General features: G+C 35.3%; 1 protein-coding gene across 1 annotated transcript in view; it reads right to left on the reverse strand.

Moving 5' to 3' along the window:
• Positions 1-20,242, reverse strand: part of MS3_00007215 (uncharacterized protein) — a 43,085-nt gene extending 22,843 nt beyond the window's left edge. The window contains exons 1-11 of the mRNA XM_051215472.1: positions 18,645-20,242; positions 18,437-18,610; positions 16,534-16,624; positions 15,985-16,082; positions 13,246-13,532; positions 12,170-12,337; positions 11,034-11,081; positions 8,293-8,343; positions 5,086-5,156; positions 1,373-1,478; positions 58-306 (exon numbers count right to left, since the gene is read on the reverse strand). Of these exons, the coding sequence (XP_051065977.1) occupies positions 58-306; positions 1,373-1,478; positions 5,086-5,156; positions 8,293-8,343; positions 11,034-11,081; positions 12,170-12,337; positions 13,246-13,532; positions 15,985-16,082; positions 16,534-16,624; positions 18,437-18,610; positions 18,645-18,705 (1,404 nt within the window). The 5' untranslated portion in view covers positions 18,706-20,242. The remainder of the gene's footprint in view (positions 1-57; positions 307-1,372; positions 1,479-5,085; positions 5,157-8,292; positions 8,344-11,033; positions 11,082-12,169; positions 12,338-13,245; positions 13,533-15,984; positions 16,083-16,533; positions 16,625-18,436; positions 18,611-18,644) is intronic.
• Between the last annotated feature and the right edge of the window lie 466 nt (positions 20,243-20,708).

The following is a 20,708-nucleotide window of genomic DNA, read 5'->3' on the forward strand; positions in this document are numbered from 1 at the left end:
TTGGTCATAAAAATTAGATATTTCATATTGTGAATAAGAAAGAATCAAAGTACTTACACCTTTTGGAAGACATTTCGCTTGTTTATCTCGTGTTGGTGAATGCTTTAATTTTGTACGTAATTCAGCTTGAGTTTTTTGCAAAGCTAAAGCTTCAGGGGTTTCTAGTAAGATATCACTTTGATTTAGTATACTTGAATTGTCTTTATTTTCATCAGAAAAATCTACTTCTGTAGATAAACCATTCGATGTAATTGGATGAAATTTATCTAATAAACTTTGTCCATAAATTTTGTAATGTAATTGAATCTAAAAACAGAATTGATATGGATGTGTAACTTTTTCGGAGTAGAAATCTTGAAATTAATATGAGAATAATAACAGTGACAGAAGAACAGCATGTTCTTTTAAAGAACTTTGGTCTATTCAACAAAACCAACAGTAACTAAGTAGTGTATAAACAAAAGATGACAACTAACATCAATGTACAATATGAGCGATCAATTGTTTCACAACAGCAACGATACCACAATAGAAAACTTTATTTTCATAGCCTAGAGCAGGAACGGTTGTGATATAAATGACATTTCGTTTCTAAATATTCTGAATATACCTCTTTTTGGTTTAAAAAGAGTACAGAGCCGTTAAAGTGTTAGTAAACCTCTCAGACACGCCATCTTTTTTAACAGAAAATCTTAGAGTACAGTTTTATCCAACAAACGAAAAAAGGCCCCTGACATCAAGAAATATACGAATTGTTGGCCCGTATTAAGTGTGATGGTCATTTAACATTTAGCGGAAGATGATGAAGCAACTAAATAGATGTATAATCTGGTGGAAAATTAACCTATTCTATACAAGTCAGTCTTTCTGAGCAAACTATCAATTCATATACTGATAAGTCTTATCGATTGAGCGCTATATTAGTTTCCTAAGCTATTCGGGTACCCCGAAAGCTAGAACTGCACAGCGACTTGAACACCAGAGAGAAGACGCAAGTATGAGGGAAAATACTTTACTCCGAGGTTCATTTTATTACAGAAAATATAGGGTTTTTATAATATATCTAAATGTCCATGGGTCGCTGGAATATTCTGGAATGCTACTAAGCATAGTAGCACTGTAGTAGCCAACCAATCGGAGCTTCCGTATGTGACGTTCCGTTACCTTGATATTTCTGGCCAAGACTCCAAATGAACTCTGATTGGACGAAACACTTCTTAGCGTTTCTTGATGCTTGCTTGTCTTTTGCAAGCGATTTCTGGATCACCCCAACATATACCCGTAAATACAAAACACAGCACTATAAAGTTTTCATATAATATGATCAGTATACAGAGTATTACATAAAATGTTTTAAGATTAAACAACTTACAACTTCTTTAAGTGACCATGGAGTTCCTAATTCTTGGTGAGTAAAACCCATATAACAAACAGAGCCATCCAGTGAGCAAGCCATTAATTCACGACCATCAGAACTCCTTCATTAATGATTAAATATAAACAGTTTTGGTTAAATATTCTAAGAATTTATTTTTTTCGGAATTTCACTTTATTAAAAAAGTGAAGTGAGTACATTGTCAGTGATGAATTACTTACATACTGATTTGGATACTTGATATTCATTCAGTGAAAATGCTGCTGGTCTTGAGGTGTTCGAATCTATATTTATGTGTATACTATGAAGTATACGGGCCTTTGCTTATTCATTCTATACATGCATGTATCATATACTTGCAAGGGTAAACTTCTGTGCTTATATGTATATTTAGGTGTGGACTTGCCTGTGTTTTCCATAATTACATGCACAGCATACTAACAAACACGCACATTTACACAAATATGTATATATTCAATACCTGCATTTGAATATATGCATATGGAAAATATTTGGTGATAGTTTCCAAGTTTCTCCACTGGTGAACACATTAGTAGTTCATCAACTCTTTTAGTATGTTGGTATGTTGAAAATATGCTTAACTTATTTCCGATTGAATAGATGAAAATATTATTAAATATTATGCATAAAATGTAACTCAAAAGCCGATCAAATGAACCAGTAAGTGATCTATTAATTCATATAGAGTTCACTATAAAACAATATGTAACACTGAGAAAAAAAAGATATTTTCTCGCTGCATTAAGCCAAATAGAATCTAAGATATATCTGCATTCATCCAACCTGTCACATCATATCAGCATACCAACGAAGTAGAAGCAGTAGCTTAAAACCTGAATCAATTCGACATCAGTTCTAAGTCAAATGAGAAGTGATTGATGTTAATAGGGGTATTTATTTATTTGTTTATTTATTTATTTGAACACATAAATATTGGTACAAGAGAGCGCCAATATATATGCGCCACACAAAACAATGGGAATTCGAAAAAAAAAAAAAAAAAAAACTAAGGAACGCAAAAGAAAAAGAGAGTAATGACGAAGAGGTACAATCAGAAGAAATCTTTCAGGTAAAGGAGACACAACCACTTTTTATGAAGAAAGTAAAAGAAGGTTACAGCAGGATCGCCACTGGCTTCTATTCTGAGCCATATCTGATAACGTCTCTAGCCACTGTGTAGCACCATCTCTCGGACCCCAGCCAGGGAGTCGTGAAGGACCAACACAAGCCAGTCCTTTGCAGCTTTCTTTCATGCCACGACACCATGTCATGCACTGACCACCTCTCCGCTTCTTCCAACCAGTCCCAGAGTCGGCAAATAATGCACGACGTGGAATTCTCTGGGACGACATTCGGAGAACATGTCCAAGCCACCGAAGTCGGTGTTTCAAGATGGTGACACCAATTGAGTTATCATCTCTGTGCCCGAACACACGATGCCGAACCTCTGCATTACTGACATGGTGTTGTCACTGAATGTCAGCAATCCTTCGGAGACAGCGATGATCGAACACAGAGAGTCGTCTAACGTCCTCAACTCGGAGAGGCCAGGTTTCACAAGCATAGAGCAAAACTGCTCTCACCGACGCGTTGTACATCCGGCCTTTTACAGTTAGACTAACATCACGAAGGCGCCAAAGGTGGCCCAGATTGGCATAAGCCGCTCTGGCTTTCACTATTCGTGCATTGATCTCATCACTCACACCCCCACCAGCACTTATGCAGCTACCCAGATACACGAACTTCTCAACTACGTCTATCTGCTCACCATCCAGGGTGAGTACAGGATTGGAATCCTGCCAGTCTTGTAGAAGTACTTTGCACTTCGAAGGTGCAAAGCACATACCATACCTACGGACATTGATTGCCAACTGATTAAGTGCGGATTGCATGCCTTGGGCATTATCGCACAGTAAGACAATATCGTCCGCATACTCAAGGTCGAGAAGTCTTTCTCCAGGCAACAGATCCACACCACCATTACTTACATTCATCAGAGCTGTTTCCAGAATGTCATCGATGGCAAAGTTGAAGAGGAATGGTGAGATTGGGCAACCCTGCCTAACCCCACTACTCGAATGGAACAATGGAGAAAGGTGGTTGTATGCCCTCACTCTGCCTGAGGTGTTTTTATACAGGGCTTTTAGGATGTTAATAAACTTCTCAGGCACACCCTTCTTCAATAGACAATCCCAGAGAACAGTCCTATCCAACGAATCGAAGGCAGCCCTGATATCAAGAAACACTACGATTGTTGGCCTTTGATAAGTATGGCGGTGTTCTAACATTTGGCGGAGGGTGAAGATATGATCAATACATCCTCGACCAGAACGAAACCCAGCCTGCTCCTCGCGAGTCAATCTTTCTCGGGTTTTGAACAACCTACGAAGTATGACGGAAGCCAATAGCTTGGACGCAATCGGAAGTAAACTTATCCCCCGATAGTTGTTACAAGAACGACGTGAACCCTTTTTAAAGATAGGGACAACTATCGACTCATTCCATGACGTTGGTACACTCTCTAGTTCCCAAACCTTTGTAAACAACGTCGTCAATTCCTTAGTCAAAAAGTCACCACCATCTTTAAAAAGAGCCGGAGGTAAGTCATCTGGGCCAGGTGATTTGTAACGCTTCAAGAGTTGGAGTTCCTTGCGGACTTCCTCCTCGTTTGGTGGATCAGTCGTCACCGGCCATGGAGGGCAGGACAGTCTGACCGATGTTGCCGGAGCAGCAGGCCAGTTGAACTGCCCTTCGAAAAATTCTGCCCATCGTCCAAGACGTCGATGGATGTTAGTGATTGGCATAATTATACAAAAGGAACAATTATATGTTATTATTTAAAAATCTGGCTTAATTTTCTGTAAAAAAAACAGATCTACGCTAGTGAATGAGTTTTCGGACATATTTCGACTCAGTAAGCCAATAAAGCTTCCTAGTCACTCCTGGTTTTTATACGCACGGAGCTGTTTCAACTTGTACACAGGTAGTGTATATTTCAGTAAGAGACCCGGACGGCTGTTCGACACAACAATAGTGATATCAGTGGTATTGGAAATATTGGACATGGAGAATATGATCCGAGAAGAATAAATTAACTCGAGGATTTCAAATTACAGAATAACTTTGAAATGCAGAAAGTAAAGGAATATAAAAGTTGAATGCGTCTGAGCGATTGCGGTCGATTTTAACCCAACATCTTTAACTAGTAGGCGGGATAATCAGAAAGATCTCAACGAGGTAGTCTGAGGTTACCAATATTGTTCAGTCCAATGACCAATAACATCATAGACTGCTACTACATTTTGGTATGAGTTTCCCTAACTTTCATCTTTGGAAGAGTGATGAGTAACGAGACTCCAAAGAATGTATTATTTATGACTGTTCGGAGTTTACTTGTTAACCAATGACACTTAAATGTCACTTTAATGGAGATGTGTGACATACTTTCCTCACTTACTGATAGCTGAACTGTTTCCTCAAGAGCATTCTAGTGTAATAACCTTTACAAATTATTTTCATAAACAATGTTTTCCACTGCAGTCATATTTAGTGAAAATATTTCTCTTTCTAAGTAACAGTAAGGCAATTGTTGAAGTTTCATCACAGTAAAGTTAATTTCATAGTATCCAATACTTTAAAATATCACTCAAACGCTATTTCAACAAAAACAAATCAGAATAGTAACATACCATGATAAATCACAAACAGAATTAGTGAACAGATCATGAACAACAATTCGTGCACGACGACCGGCTGTCGACTGAAAAAGTAATAGATTGTTTTTTTACTAAATAGTCAGACAACATATTAGTGATATCAATTAAAATAAAAGTACAGTTTGAAAAGTTGGCATTATGATTTAACTGGCTAAAGGAACAGAACTGTCTAGTAAATGTAAAACAAAACATCATTATTAGAGATTAGGATCCTTGAGCCATGGGTCATATATGTTCAGAATACTCAGGAAGTGCTATGTCACTGACCAACAGACGTTTAAGATTAAGATTGTTAAGTTTCGACGGAGAGACTAGGTGCTGTCTTGTTGCGTGAAGACCTGAAGTTTCTGAGTAGGTGAAGATTACCTGGTGAAGGTACGTACAATCATTGTAACCAATGGTTAGAGACTGAATGATATCGTTCAAAATAGTTATCTTTGGCTGACGTCTGTTTATCTTTTGTCTTTTTTTTTTAGTTCTTAGGTCACCCTAAAAACCATATTACTCCACTCATCTGCTTTATTAACACTAATACTATTACTGCTTCAACTACTCTGGAATTTCCCTTGACAATTTCATCTTGCTGAGCTGATGGGGTGTGACAACTTGACCCGATGTGCACACATTTGCGAGGTTTAGCATTCAATATAACTGACCCTGGTTTAAAAATTTTGTATGGATGAGCAAGCCTGCTAAGTTTAAAATCAAGATAAAACAGATGTTTTATGCTCTAAGGCTAGTTTTCATTGGTTTTGATAGCCTGAGTAAGACTAGGAGCATATTGTACCTGAGTTCACATGCAATTTAAAGATTGAATAGTAAATGATAAATCGTAGTGATCTATGCTACTGAACATGCACCACATCGAGGTCGCAATCTACATGCCGTTGTTTGAATCAGACGGCTAAATGTGTATACCGATAATTTGTGTACCTATTTATTCAGTTTGGCAATTAAACCTTCCAAGTCATTTTACATTCTTCAAATTCGTACAGTTGGTCAGTCAAGCACATAGGAAACGTGTGTATCTGAATCAGACATCGTGAATCATTTCACATTTCCCAGTTCAAAATGAAAACTAAATTTAAATTGGATGTTTCTTAAAACAAAACCATAGTAACAAAACTCATCTAATTTAAAAATCAGTTTTATGCTATTTAATAACACAAATAGGATTAGTTCATGACCTTCCCACAAACAATTAGCGTGAACAAGAACATATTACTTTTTTCTGTTCATAATATCAAGCACTAATTAAAACTGTCTAGTACAACTTAATAGATAGTTTGCCTTTAAAGATATCACATCCATTTGTTAACATACAGTTGAAGGAAATTTATATTTAATAAAGGTGATGTGTGCTACACATAAATCTTTCGATTTCCCTGAGGGCTGAGATATTGCACAAGGGCCAAACAGAAACAGGTGGTTAATTTAGGGAGCAACAACCCGAGCCTTTCACCTAAAGATTTCATACACAACGTAGTGGAGCACAGCAACGTCAAGAAATGCAGTGACATGGCAACCGGTCACCAATAATTCATTCATACGTCATTTGTTTCCTTAGGATCCTCGAGCTCATGTGTTCCGGTGGTTTGGAATCAAGGTTTTCCAACTCCACTAGGTCAACTCTCCGTGTCCACCAACCTGGTTAAAGAGCCGGACATTCGCTTTCCATCCTCTCAATTTTGTAAATAACACCCCCACCACGAGAAGGCAGTGAGTAGGACTTTCCTGGCAGTGATTGTATGCACGCGGTCATGTGAGAGCGTTTGGAAAGGGAGAGCTGAGTCTCCTCACTCTCGACCGTACCAGGACAAATGATGAATTCCTCACCAAGACAAAATAAGTTTTTCCAAAGTGGTATATTCATGAAAAATGGTAAACATAGAATGAGTTAAATAGTCTGCATATTGCGGACTTTTTTTTCTGATAAGAACAACTTGTAGAAGAGAAAACAATTGCTTGGAATTGAAAACACTGATCTTACTTGTGGAAATAATGTTTAGTGTTAGCTATAACTATGAACAAGAATTGATAAACACCTAAAAACTTTCGGTTAGGAAAACAAAAAATTGACAGATTATAAATGACTTCTGTTTTAACTTTATTTATTTAGACAGCAGTAGTTCAGTGGAAATTATCATGTGCATTGTAACATTTGTGGCTTAGTGTTCAAATAAAAGTCGATGGATGAAAGCTCAGAATTGTACCGGTGAGACTATCATCTATGAAGGACTTTTGGACGACGTCAAAGTGACCTTGAGAACGTCTGTCTACTCACTAGGAGACTGAATGAGGGTTATAAAATAGTGTGAGTAATTAGAATTATGATGTACAGTTGATGATTTGCGTTAGGAATTAGATTTAGGGTTTTCATCACAAACTGACATCAGCTATAATACCAAAACTCTATTTAGTCAAATGAATGAATGAATTTCACGCCAAAATCCAAGATCTGTTATCCTAAATCTGATTGATTTGTCCATTAATTAAAGTCTCGCACCCCCAACGAGTATTAGTTTATGTTGAAATTAATAATGAAGGATAACTAACTAGGCAGTTTTGTAATTTCTATTCAATTAAAAAGGAATTCCAACCAACGACTGAAATCAAGTGAAAATCTTTCGCAAACTAAAGAGAACTGGAAAGTTATGCCAATAAAGTTTGAAAATCCTAAACAGTGTCCACGTATAGCTTTTAAACCAAATCGAAGCAATAGCCATTAGACCTTATAATGAGCAAGAAATTATTCAGCTACTTGGTTGGACTTTAACAGTTACCTCTTTTTAAGTGAAGTCAAAAAAATGAGGTAGAGCGTGCATGTTCCACCAGCAAGCGTAAGATATAGACCTCCAATCAACTGCTCATTAGGATGAAAAATAGCTGAGCAAAGTGGAAGCAAAATGGTACACCTAATGATAACGGATGCACACTACAGGATCCACAAATACCAACACATCATGGAGGTAGAGCGTATACCACAAATCTCAATAACCACATTTGTCAATCTTGCAGATCTTACAAATCAGAAACACACCAGTATCACATTCTCCATGTAATCTTAAAATCTGATAATAAACAAGTATACTTTATAAAAGACTAATTAGAGAATAAGTAAACAATTAGACTATGAACAACTTTACACAACAAAATATTCCACAGTTTACAACTACTTACCCATACAGAAACAGAACGATCTTTACTGCCAAGAGCTAAACAAACAGCACCCTAAAACAAGAAAAATAAAAGATAATTTTTCAAAACTTTATGAATAACCATGTCGATTAGTTTAGAAAAACAACTACAGTTACAAGAACGTAATTGAATATGATATATAAATGTAAATATAACAAACGACATTGTTTGTTGAAATGATGGCGAAGATTTGTAGTTAAAGTGGATACTTTGTTTGTTGATGGTAAGTTTAATAGTTTAATTATGAAGCATTTGTTGTCATTCTGGACAATAAATTATAGCTGTAAAACAAAAAGAAGTTGTTTATACTAATACTAATAACATAAATCCTAATATGCAAACAAGTAATTAACCATAAGGTTGGGTGTCATTTAATATAAACAAATTATTTAAGTATATAAACATTGGTACAAGAAGGCACCAAACAGATATACGCCACATAAATCATTCGATTTGTGTGAGAGTTGTCCAGACTGTCCAGACGCCCGAACCAAAACACCCGGAGCCTTTGGCATAAAAGTCTAATTCACAAGGCAGTGGAGCAACTTCAGGAAATGCAGTCCCATGGTAGCTGGTGTCCAACAATAGATTCATACGCCATTTGTTCCATCAAGATCCTGGAGTCCATGTGCATCATTGATTTGAAATTAGGATTTTTCAAATCCCTTAGATGGATCCTCCGTACCTATCAATCCGATTAAAGCGCCAGACATTCGCTTTTCGTCCTTTCAAATCCGTAAACAATACCCCAACCGCGAGAAGGCAGTGAGTAGGACTTCCCTAACTGATAACATCAAGACAAGTGTGTACACTAATTTCAATTGAAAAATATGATCTTAAAGAGTTAATGTGAACCATTAAAATGAACCTTTTCTTAATTTTAATTCGCCAAACTGATAGGTATAATCAATGTTACAAAATCAGGCAGTCAGATTCAATACGAATCCGTATCAATTCAGCCAATATGAAAGAAAATTAATAATATGAGTTATTATTTTTATTATTCATGGCTTTATTCAATATTATATTTTTGGCACAATATAGAATTCTCAGCATAAAGTATTTTAATATAGTGAAAATTCCCAGTTTGACATTTGGTTCATAAAGAAGGAAGGAATCGAGCGAAGAAATTTCTTTTCAATTAGTTTTTCATCATGTCTTTACACACTAGTATATAATTATGGTTTACAATAATGAGGTAATACTTATCGAGTGGATACGTTACGTAATAATTGCACAATGACATATTGATTATAAATTGGAAGAAAGAGGATTGACAATGACCGAAGTAATTATTTGAAAACCAAGTAGTTGCTATGTTGCATAATAGGTTCAAAAAAGAAGGAACCAACAAAATATTTTGGTCGCGCAATTTTGTCGATTGGCTGAGGTTAGACATTAACACAATTGGATACTGAGTGGTCCAGTAGGTTAAGCGTTCGCGCGAGAGACTAAAGGCCCTGGGTTCGAATCCCGAGAGCGGGATCGTGGATGCGCACTGCCGAGGAGTCCCACAATAGGAAGAAAAGGCCGTCCAGTGCTTCCAGGTTTTCGATGGTGGTCTAACATCAATTGGCTCATGATCTCAATCAAAAATACTTTGGTTAATGGTCATTAGTATAGTAGTTATGTAAGAATCTAGAGTCGAATGTTGAGAATAAATAAAATACAAAAAGTGGAAGGAATACGAAAATAGTTTATCAAAGTTCTTCTACAAAATCCCCTATACCGATGGCCAAGGTAGTGAGAGTGGTTGTATAAACTTCTTTTGGATGCAAAGGTAAGTTTCTTGAACATAGATTGCAATGGCTTCAGTAATGTGCAAAAGACGCACTCATAAACCATGTGGCAAATTTGATGGAATATGATGGATAACCTTAAAAGCTTAATTCAGTTCAACTTGATGACCTGTATCCATCAAGTGGACGAGAATAGAACTCTTAGTTACTCTTACCTGTCCTTTGCTCAACTACAACGGATGATGTTCTGTTATACGATGACGAACTTGCTGAATTGTATGCCTTATATGACTGGCTCCACAGGAGCAGTTGAAACGATCAATTCTCTTTTTTAGTATTATGCAACATAACAACTACTTAATTTTCGAATAATTACTTTGATTATAATTATTATTAATAATCCTCTTTCTTCGAATTACTCAATGTTAATTTATAATCGATATATCATTATGCTAATTACTACGTAACGTATCTACTTTCATTATTGTAAATCATATATATATTAGTGTAGAGTCATGATGAAAAACAAAGTATTTCAACAATGTACTGTTTCTTATTTCATGATTGATCCTCATAATAAATATTGAATAATCGACAGTTAGATGTGAACAGTTTAAGTATCCACATCTGGATAATGTTCATTCTTTTCGATGCACATTGTCAGCAACCGTGATGACGTTTATAATTGTACTTTTTGTAACTTGTACAGCGAAAAGTCGTAAACTTTTCATAAATGTGCCTGAATAGGTTATGTGATTAATAGACATAATGAATAACTTGTTGAAATATCTAGACTTCGCTAACATGTAGCCGAGATATTCAAGCAAGCCATAAAGGACATGGGAAAGTATATCAGTATTCACTAGGTTTAACAAAACTTGTTAATGTTAGATGAATTTGTCTTTTGTTCAGATAATTTATTTAACAATATAATGTCGATACTATAATCAAGCATAATAATTCATAAAGATAAAACCAACATACCGGAATCCCAGATCCATCTTGTTTACGTAAAACATTAGGATTATAACGCTGAAAATAGAAAATTAGTAAAAGATAAAAATATCGATCAATTCATTGAACTGGCCTTTGACCTAAAGGTCTAATCCACAAGGTAGTGGAGCAACGTCGAGAAATGCAGTAACATGGCGATCGGTGACCCACAACAGGTTCGTAAGCCATTTGTTTCCTCAAGATCCTGGAGCTCATGTACAGAATTTCCCAACTCCACTAGGTGAACTCTCCGTGTCCACCAACCTGACTAAAGAGCCGGACATTCGCTTTCTATCCTCTCAATTTTGTGAACAACACCACCACCATGAGAAGGTAGTGAGTAGGACTTCACTGGCAGTGATTGTATGCACATGGCCATGTGGGATCATTTCGAGAAAGAGAGCTGACTCTCTCCACTCTCAGCCGTACCACGGTATTTGGGGGCCCACCGAGAATACTTTTAACTGTTAAATTAGGAACAAGGCTCTATTTAATTTAAGTCAGTCTAGATATTTAAAATATATAAATTCAGTGCATAAAGGATAGAGGTTTGCAAGGAATTGAATCTGATTATCCATATTGAGAAAGATTATTTCTTGTTGATGAAATTGAGAAGCGAATCGGATTAGTATCAAAGATCATGAAGATCTAGGAAAGTGATTGCACAATTCGAAGAACAACTGTTTGAGACCTGTAATACAGGAATTTTTCGTGAGTTTAATTAAACTTATTAGCTCTAAAAACCTTATAGGTAATACCAGAAATACATGGCTAATGGATTAGTGCTGTCTGTAGAAAGAACTTTCAAACTTTATCCACTTGTAAGAAGATAGAATAACTAAATATCGATTATCTGTTTGAAGAACCCTACACTCACCATAAATAAAATTTTGCCGTCGGATATTAAATTCATTACCACTCCAGATAGCATGGATCGGGAATACTGTTACAATGGACAAAGCCGATCATCAAATTAAGTTAAGAGCTATTGAAACAGAATTGGCTATCGGATAGCTGTCATTTTTTAATTGAACTGTGACAAGTTATGAAATATAACAAAAATATACTCCATATAAATGATTCGTTGTTGAAGATATTAGTCAAATAAATTCAATAATTTAACTTACTGCACAAATAACATGTTTACGATGTCCAACTAAATCTAAACTTGGTGACCAATTCGTTCGATCAATAAGTTTAGCAGTAGGAAAGCCATTATTTATAGCATGCGGTGAAGCAAGAGTTGAACCATCCAAACTCCATGATAAACGCATAACTTGACTTTGTCCACTAGCCTAAAATGCAGCAATTTTAAACAACTGAGGTAATAACAACAATACATGTTTAAACAATCATTTGACAGATGATTATATGGATTTTAACTTAGTATGAAGAATAATATTAAGGGTAAAGTATCGAGTAAAACATAGAATGTTATTATTATTGAAGGGAACATCATCTAACTTGAATGTGTAAATGTACCATCTTAATAAGTGCTAAAAAGTATGAACCACTTATTTAGGGCTTGGCTAGAAACTGATCTTGGATAGTAAAACATTAACAACAACAAAAATAAGATAATTTAAATACAGAAACAAATAAATTGTCTTACTACACGTAATATGTGTTCGCCTACAGCATAATGATAGATTAAGATTTAGACAATATTTGTCAATGAAAGAGAAGCCGATTGCGTTTAGATGGTGAAATGAATGTTATTGGCCAATAGAGTTTAGGATTTATCTTGCAGCAAGCCACAACACAGTTACTATTTCTGATTGCAATCAAAAGAAGTATTCTCAATGCCCAGCAATACTTTTCATGTTGCGAGCTCTCGAGAATCTTTCAAAAAAGTTTTCAGAAGCCACAAGAAGACTAAAAACGTAAAGCCTAATCACCATCTAATGTGAATTTCTAGAAAACCGACCGGATATGCAGCACACTGAATATTTGTCTGTTTTGTTACTAAATTTAGCATCCTTCCAGGATGTTAAAGTTATCCGTACATAACCTTGTTCTCTGTATATAAACAAAACTTGAATTAAAGCTTCTGTTCTCATTTAGAATGTACTCGCTATTGTCCGTAGCTTAACTTTAGGAAAACTCTGAAGAACGACTAAGCGGATAAGAATTCATAATTAGGTGTTCGAGTACCAGATATTAATAAGTGTAGCTTATAAAATTAACGTATCATTAACATTACCTTTGTAAATGGTTTACTGATGCTAGCTTCTTCCTGCCAGTCTGCAGTACGCCATATTTTCACAGTTAAATCATCTCCTTGACTAGCTAAATAACGACCAACTGGATCCCAAGTAACACCTTTCACAAAACCTTTATGACCACTTAAAGTTGCTTGTAAATAGAAAGAATTGCTTGTATAACCTGAACCATTAGGAAGTTTTTGACGACACCAAACAATTACAGAATTATCAACACTGGTAGAAGCTAAACGATTTCCATCATGAGACCAAGATAAGTCAATAATATCTAAAGAATAAGAGAAATAAAAATTCCCAGTAGAATAATCCTATGAAAAACTATGAGAGAATAATATAAATATACACAGAAATCTAATCTGTAGATAGTTTAATACAAATATTAACTTCGTTCATTGTTTATTCAATTTGATATTTGATAGAAAGGGATATATCAATAGTATCTTGCTTTTATACTGTTCTACTTGTGATCTATTATATAATGAATCAGTTATTGTGTATATCATTTACTGTTCATTAAGTAGAGTAAATTAATCATAAACCTATTACCTAGTTTAGTACTACAAATAACATGTAATTATTGAGATTTTTTATTTAAAGTGATCAATGGTCTTCTATTTTAACCATATAGTCATGTAGATTAAGTTTAAATCATAAGAGATAGATGATTAGTCTTCCTGGTAGATTGGGAACAAGTCAGAATTGTACGTGGTGTATTGATCGTTAGCGTATACATGATACTATTGTAATGAGCGAGGACACAAACGGGGACAATCAAATATATTTGAACACAAAATTACAGAACATCTTAGTAAAATGTGAGAACCGTAATATAAATACTTAATTTGCAAAATGTCAATCAATTGTCTCAAACTTGGCTCTTCCTTTAGTAAATATCAATCAATCGTCTCACACTTTATTGTTCTCTTGTTTCCACACCAATCATTCTTTGTTCTCGTTCTGTTTCTTCGATGTTCTTAGCCTTCTACCTCCATGTATTTCACTTTCGATTAGCGATACATGCTATTTATATCTACCGACATCAGTAGTACACCACAATATTAGTACCAAACTGTATAAATCGAGGCAGTTAAAGAATGACTTAAATTTGTGACATAATAATTGTAAGTTGAATGATCCGACGACTAAGCCATTCTGTTTCATAAAAGTAAAACAGGAATTGGTAATAACGGAGAGAATAAATAGACAGTCTATCAATTCATTCTGATAATGATGTTATGAATATTGCTTCTTTAAAAGTTATTTCATCTGACTCAGAAGAAAAAAACCCTAATCACCGAGAATAATATGAGTGATGTAAGATGATTAAATAATGATATATACTTTAATTTAATAAAAATCTCAGATGATTAGACTCGAAATGGATGAACGATGTTAGAAATATCAATGCTGAATGTAGTAATATTGTGGTGTGAGCTACTTATATCCGCATAAGTAGTATATAAGATCGAGAGAGAAGGGACGGGAACGAAGAGCAGTTGCTATGAAAATGCATGAACAATGAAATCCGAGACAATGTACTGATATTTGCGAAAGGAACAGTTAAGTTTGAGACAATTGATCGATTTATTGCAAATTAACTATTTACTGTATGGTTGTCAGATTTTAGGGAGATGTTCTGTACACTTTTTAATCCAGGTTTTCGTTCTTTTTTTTAGGTACTATATTCTATAAATTGGGTTTTTTACTACCATAGTTTTTACTTCTCTGTTGTTCATTTTATTTCCAACAGTTCAAATGAGAATTATGATAAGGTGACCTAATACATATTGTGTGACATTCTATTTACTTATGATTAATATACAAGTCATATACCAGATACAAATTTGTACACTTAGTTACAGGACACATAAAATGTAAAGATTAGTGATGCCACCCAATTTTCTAGACCGAAATAGATTAAATGATAGTCTTACCTCCTACAAATTGGGTAAAAGTCAAAGGTTTCAATCACTGAGCCATCGCTTTACACTGATTAGATTAAACCTATTATAAGATGACAAACTAAGAGATTAATTACCTTGAAATCTTTCTGGCAAAAACAAATCAGAATTTCACCTCAATAAAATAGCGAATAGGAACATGATCATTACAATTAAGAATGAGGAAAACCAGAATATCTCAAAAAGGTGACAATTTTTATCAAGATTCAAATTGGTAACTGATGTTTTATTAGCCAAGCATTTTTTAGAACCATCACATTGAGTATTTGGTTCAGAATCACAGAGATAATATGAGAAGTTGATATTTAATGCTTGAATTTGGTATGATATATTCAATAATTATCCTTTCCAGGATTTTAATATCAGTCACTCCCCGCCATTAGCTGCGCTACTTTACGCGACTGTGAAATATGGCATTTAAATATGGTGAATACTAATAAAGGCATATTCGATGAAGATGAAGACAGGAATGACTAAACACAATGTGTCAATCAGAAATATAAGAAAGAAAGATTAGTTCAGCGAAGAGTTCTCTTTTCAGTCATAATGGGTGTATTCCGTTTAGTCAGAAATATCACAAGCAACTATCCTCTGAGGTTGTCGTAGGTGAAATACGAGATTATTTGCCAATATAATCGCGCCTTCAAGTCCAGTTAATAACATGGATAATCTAAAAGCTGAAAGTTAAGTATTTAGGTCAACTAATCAAGCTTTTTTGAGATAAAATTAGTCGAAATTATCTTAAGATAAACAACTCACCACCACTGTGGCCTCGAAGGGTTGATACGCAACGCCAATGTTCCGTAAACTTGGTAGGCTCTTTTGAACCGAATACCTGAACTGGACGAGATGTACCGCTGTAAACAAAATAATATTACCATGATCAGATTTGACAAGAGCTCTCTACAACATGATCCATGTATAAAGTGATATAACATTACAGCTGAGGAGACAGTGAACAAAATCAATCATTTGAAAACGGGAACAGTGCATATTACAGGTTCAGCGTAATGTATCGGAAAATAATTTCTGACAATAAAGTAATGAATTAATTTACTAATAGAGCAATAAAAAATATTTTATTATCAGCGCCATCATCGTGAAGAATTAAATAAAATCATTTAAATTCATTTTTGTATTGTTTATTTGAATCTTTTTATTGATACTTAGGACTGCCATTGGTCAGTCTCTTATTGGAATATTTGCCCTACAGAATCTCTATAGACTGAAAATGAACAAGAAACTACAATTCAAATGCATACATAAAAGTATAATAGAGTGAAGTCGAAGAACTACATAAGAACTTACGCTGTTTTCGACCATAACATAATAACTTTGTCCATTCCAGCAGACGCTAACCAACGACCAGATGGTGACCAACGAACACAGTTGACACAAGCTGGCCGAGAGAAAAAAAATTGTTGTTGTAAAATGCAGAGAAGTATATAAGCCTAAAGTGTTTCAGTGGTGAATTGGCCGTTTATTGACGGTTATATTCAATATGGAAACATGTATCGTCCCAAGTTACTGTACAATATTACAAAAGCGAGATAAAATTAACAAGGTGGATAACAAATCAGGTGAAGTAACAGAAGTGTCTCTGGTTGCGAAAAAGATTAAACACAAAGAATATGGTTTTGAAAATACAGGATAAATCCATAAAATGAAGTGATATTGATGATCACGATTTGGGGAATTCAAGAATGAGTATAACTACACAGGTGTGACCAGTTCTGATCAATGTCTCTAACCACTGATTACAGTTATCTGGCGGAAGGAAAACAAGTAGTTAAATCATTCAGTAGATTACTATAGAAATATTAATATAGTCAACAAGTAAACCACAGTTATGGGTTACCTTACTCGCTTTAGCAAGTTTAGATAGCAGTTTTATTTATTTAACCATAAACATTGACACAAGAAGGCACCATATATATACACACCACACTTAATTATTCGATTTGTGTGAGAGCTCGGATACTGTCCGGACGCCCGAAACGAAACAGGTGGTTTCTTAGGGGCAGTACCCGGGGCCTCTGACCTAAAGGTCTAATCCACCAGGCAGTGGAGCAACGTCAAGAAGTGTAGTGAATATTTTTTATTTATTTATTATTATTTATTTAAACACATAAATATTGGTACAAGAGTGCGCCAATATACATGCGCCACACAATACAATGAGAATTTAAACAGAAGGAAAAAAAGGTAAGGAGCGTTAAAAAAAGAGAGAAAAATAACGAAGAGATTGGTGTAAGGTAGCGTAATAATAATAATAATAATAACAATAATAATAATAATAATAATAGTAATACTAGGAGGACGAAAAGGTACAATCAGAAGAAATCTTTCAGTTAAGGAAGATACAACCACTTTTTACGAAGAAAGTAAAAGGTTACAGCAGGATATAGGATATAGAATAGGACTTCCCTGGAAGTGGCCGTATACGTGTGGCCGTTTGAGAGCATTTCGAGAAGGGGAGCTGACTCTCCACACCCTTGGCCGTACTAGGGCATTTAGCTGCTTTAAAAAGGGTTCACGTTACACATTTAACAGCTATCTGGGGATAAGTCTACTTCCGAATGCATCCAAACTATTGGCTCCTGTCAAACTTCGTACATTGTTCGAAACCCGAGAAAGATTGAATCGCGAGAAGCAGACTAGTTTTTATTCTGGTCGAGGATGTATTGATTATATTATCCCCCTCCGCCAAACGTTAGAACATCGTTATAATTATCACAGGCCAACAATTTAGCTAGTGTCAGTTCGTGATGAAAAACCTAAATATAATTTCTAACCCAAACCATCAACTTTAAATCATAAACTTAATTCCTCATACTGGTTTATAACCCTCATTCAGTCCTAGTGAGTAAACGAACGTTCTCAAGGCCACTCCGACGCCGCTCAAAAGTCGTCCATAAATTATAGTCTTGCCGGAATATATCTCAATCCAAGATGCTGGGAAGAAGCACTAAATATATTCATTGGTACACGGAGGAAACAAATATGTATGCGCCACACTCTAACATTCGATTTGCGCGAGGGCTGGAATACTGTCTGGGTGTCCAAACTGAAGCAGGAGAAACTTATTGCCGTTACACATTCGAGGAAAAGTTTACCCTTAGAAAGGAGCTAGTTGACAATGAACGAACGAAATACTAAGAATTATTTCAACTTAATTATAGTAATAAAGGTATTTTAGTTATAGCCTCACCTTGATGACTGTCCATCTGAAAAAGCTTAAGACAAGAGTTATCACTTGACTCTAAAGTTGGATCTCGAATAGGAGCCATATTCCACAAAACAACAACTCCACATGTGTCGATTACCCCACCAGTGGCTAAACGTGAACCATCAGGATGTATATCTAAACTATATATAGGTCGACCTGAAGCGGACATACGAAACTGATGAAAACTTACCAACAGCTTTGTCCTTTGACAGAAATCCATGAGACACCCAGGTCGGTTTAAGCAACCTCATGAAGAAACTGTGATTGGTGTAAAAAAGATAAATTAACTTATATGATAAGCAATATATCAATCTGAAAGAGACCTACCAAATATACTAAAAGCACTAAACACCTGTTTTATTTAAGAAAACTTGAAAACAACTTAGAGTGCTCCTTTTACTTCTTTTTGATGAGGTCAACCGATATAATGATGACCAACATTCTTGATTTTTTAAGAATGCATGATTTGGGATGAGTTTACTCCTGGTATCAACTATGACACCTAATTAAAACGTGAATTACTCGTGATATTTTCAGTCTAAAAAATATTCAAGTTCAGCTATGCGTAAGAATGTAATGTGACTAACACTGATGTCCATAAATGAAATATTGTTTGGAGCAACAATAAAATTTACTGGTCATTATAGTAAACTTCAATAGCTGAGATATGTGTATGTTTAACACTTCAGAGCCACACAAACTGATGACCTTACCAATCAACAGTCTAGTTATGTCACTGCTTGTACGTAACCCTGTATTTTACTGTATTTTAGAAAGGCTTTGATTACACCGAGATTCAGAACTTCAATGGATTGTGTATAAAATTTAAGTTAACAAAAAGTATCTAGCCAAACCAACGAGAAATGACAAAACTTAAGCCCATGGATTATACATCAAAATAAGATTCGAATTTACAGTCATGAATTAGAAATGACTGTCAAAGTTAGGCTATTCCTTATTAACATTATTTGGAATGATAGGATCTCAATTTTTATGACCTAATACTATTTCCTAGCGTTGAAAGTCTTTTATTTAGCTAAAAAAGAGTAAATTTTTTCATCGAAGGTAGGATCTGGAATTATAGAGCTGAAGATTTTCGTACCACCGGGAGATACTTTTATTATCAGCAATGCAATCAGAAATGGGATAAGTTAACTGTAGTTGGTTAAAATTGAACTTCATGAGATCCGTACATAAGTACGTACTGAAACATACACAAGACACATTCGGTATTTTTAGTTATGTTTTAAGCGCAACAAAGACTACTTAAGTAGATTGTAAAGGGGAAATACGTAGGTATCATGATTTCAGACAAGTACTGATCCATTAAAACTCTGCACAAAAAATGTGTGACAACTTATACCACTCCCAGATTGAAAAGGCTTTGACTAATCATACATGTGGAAAACCCAGTAATAATGTGAGATTCCAAGTAATTGCGAAGGTCTACGTCAACCAATAAACAACAACAATGAAGATCGCTTGTAAACTATCAAAGCAACCTGAACTAACTTATGAGTTTTGTTCAACATGACTGGAAACATTGCACATGACGGAAGGCCGAAGGGACAAAGTCATATGAATAGAGCATAGACCAGACTTACCTAGAGAACCATTTACAATCAAAGACAAGTTAGAAAATACAACACGCTAATGCACTAAGAGATAGACGTTTTTGAAATAAAAAGAGACCATTATGACGTAAATACTCTACAGACACTGCATGTTAAGTAGATATTAGAATTATTGTGACACTAACGTGAACGACCTTCAAGTCAAATTATCGGCAACCTTGTGAATAGTTAAAGTGCACAATTTCAGGGCACAGATTCAGATTTGTGTAGTAAGGACATAAGGCCTACGGCCTATGTTATTCCTTTTCTAGTTTACTTATGTGAGTGTCCAGTCTTCTCTTGAGTGAGTCAATTGAAGGTGCGGTCACCACTGCTTCTGGCAACAAGTTCAAAGTATTGGTGACTCGGTATGAAAACCTATATGCCCCGGGGATTTTGTTCGTTCCTGGCTTTTCCACGCGCCCGCTTTGTCTTCTGAGGTGTCCTGTGCCGGTGAGGAAAAAAAGACAGAATATGTTAGGTCCAAAATCATTTCTTAATATTCTGTTCTGAAATTGCACGAGTAGCTGCTCGCCGTACTTTTTCCATGATATCTTAGTCACATTTTGAACAAGCGCTTGCAGCCTGAACGCAGTTCTCAAGCTTAGATCTCACTACGGTTGAACATGGTAGTATCTGAC

Source organism: Schistosoma haematobium, chromosome 4 (genome assembly GCF_000699445.3).
Source record: "Schistosoma haematobium chromosome 4, whole genome shotgun sequence".
Classification (NCBI taxonomy): domain Eukaryota; kingdom Metazoa; phylum Platyhelminthes; class Trematoda; order Strigeidida; family Schistosomatidae; genus Schistosoma; species Schistosoma haematobium.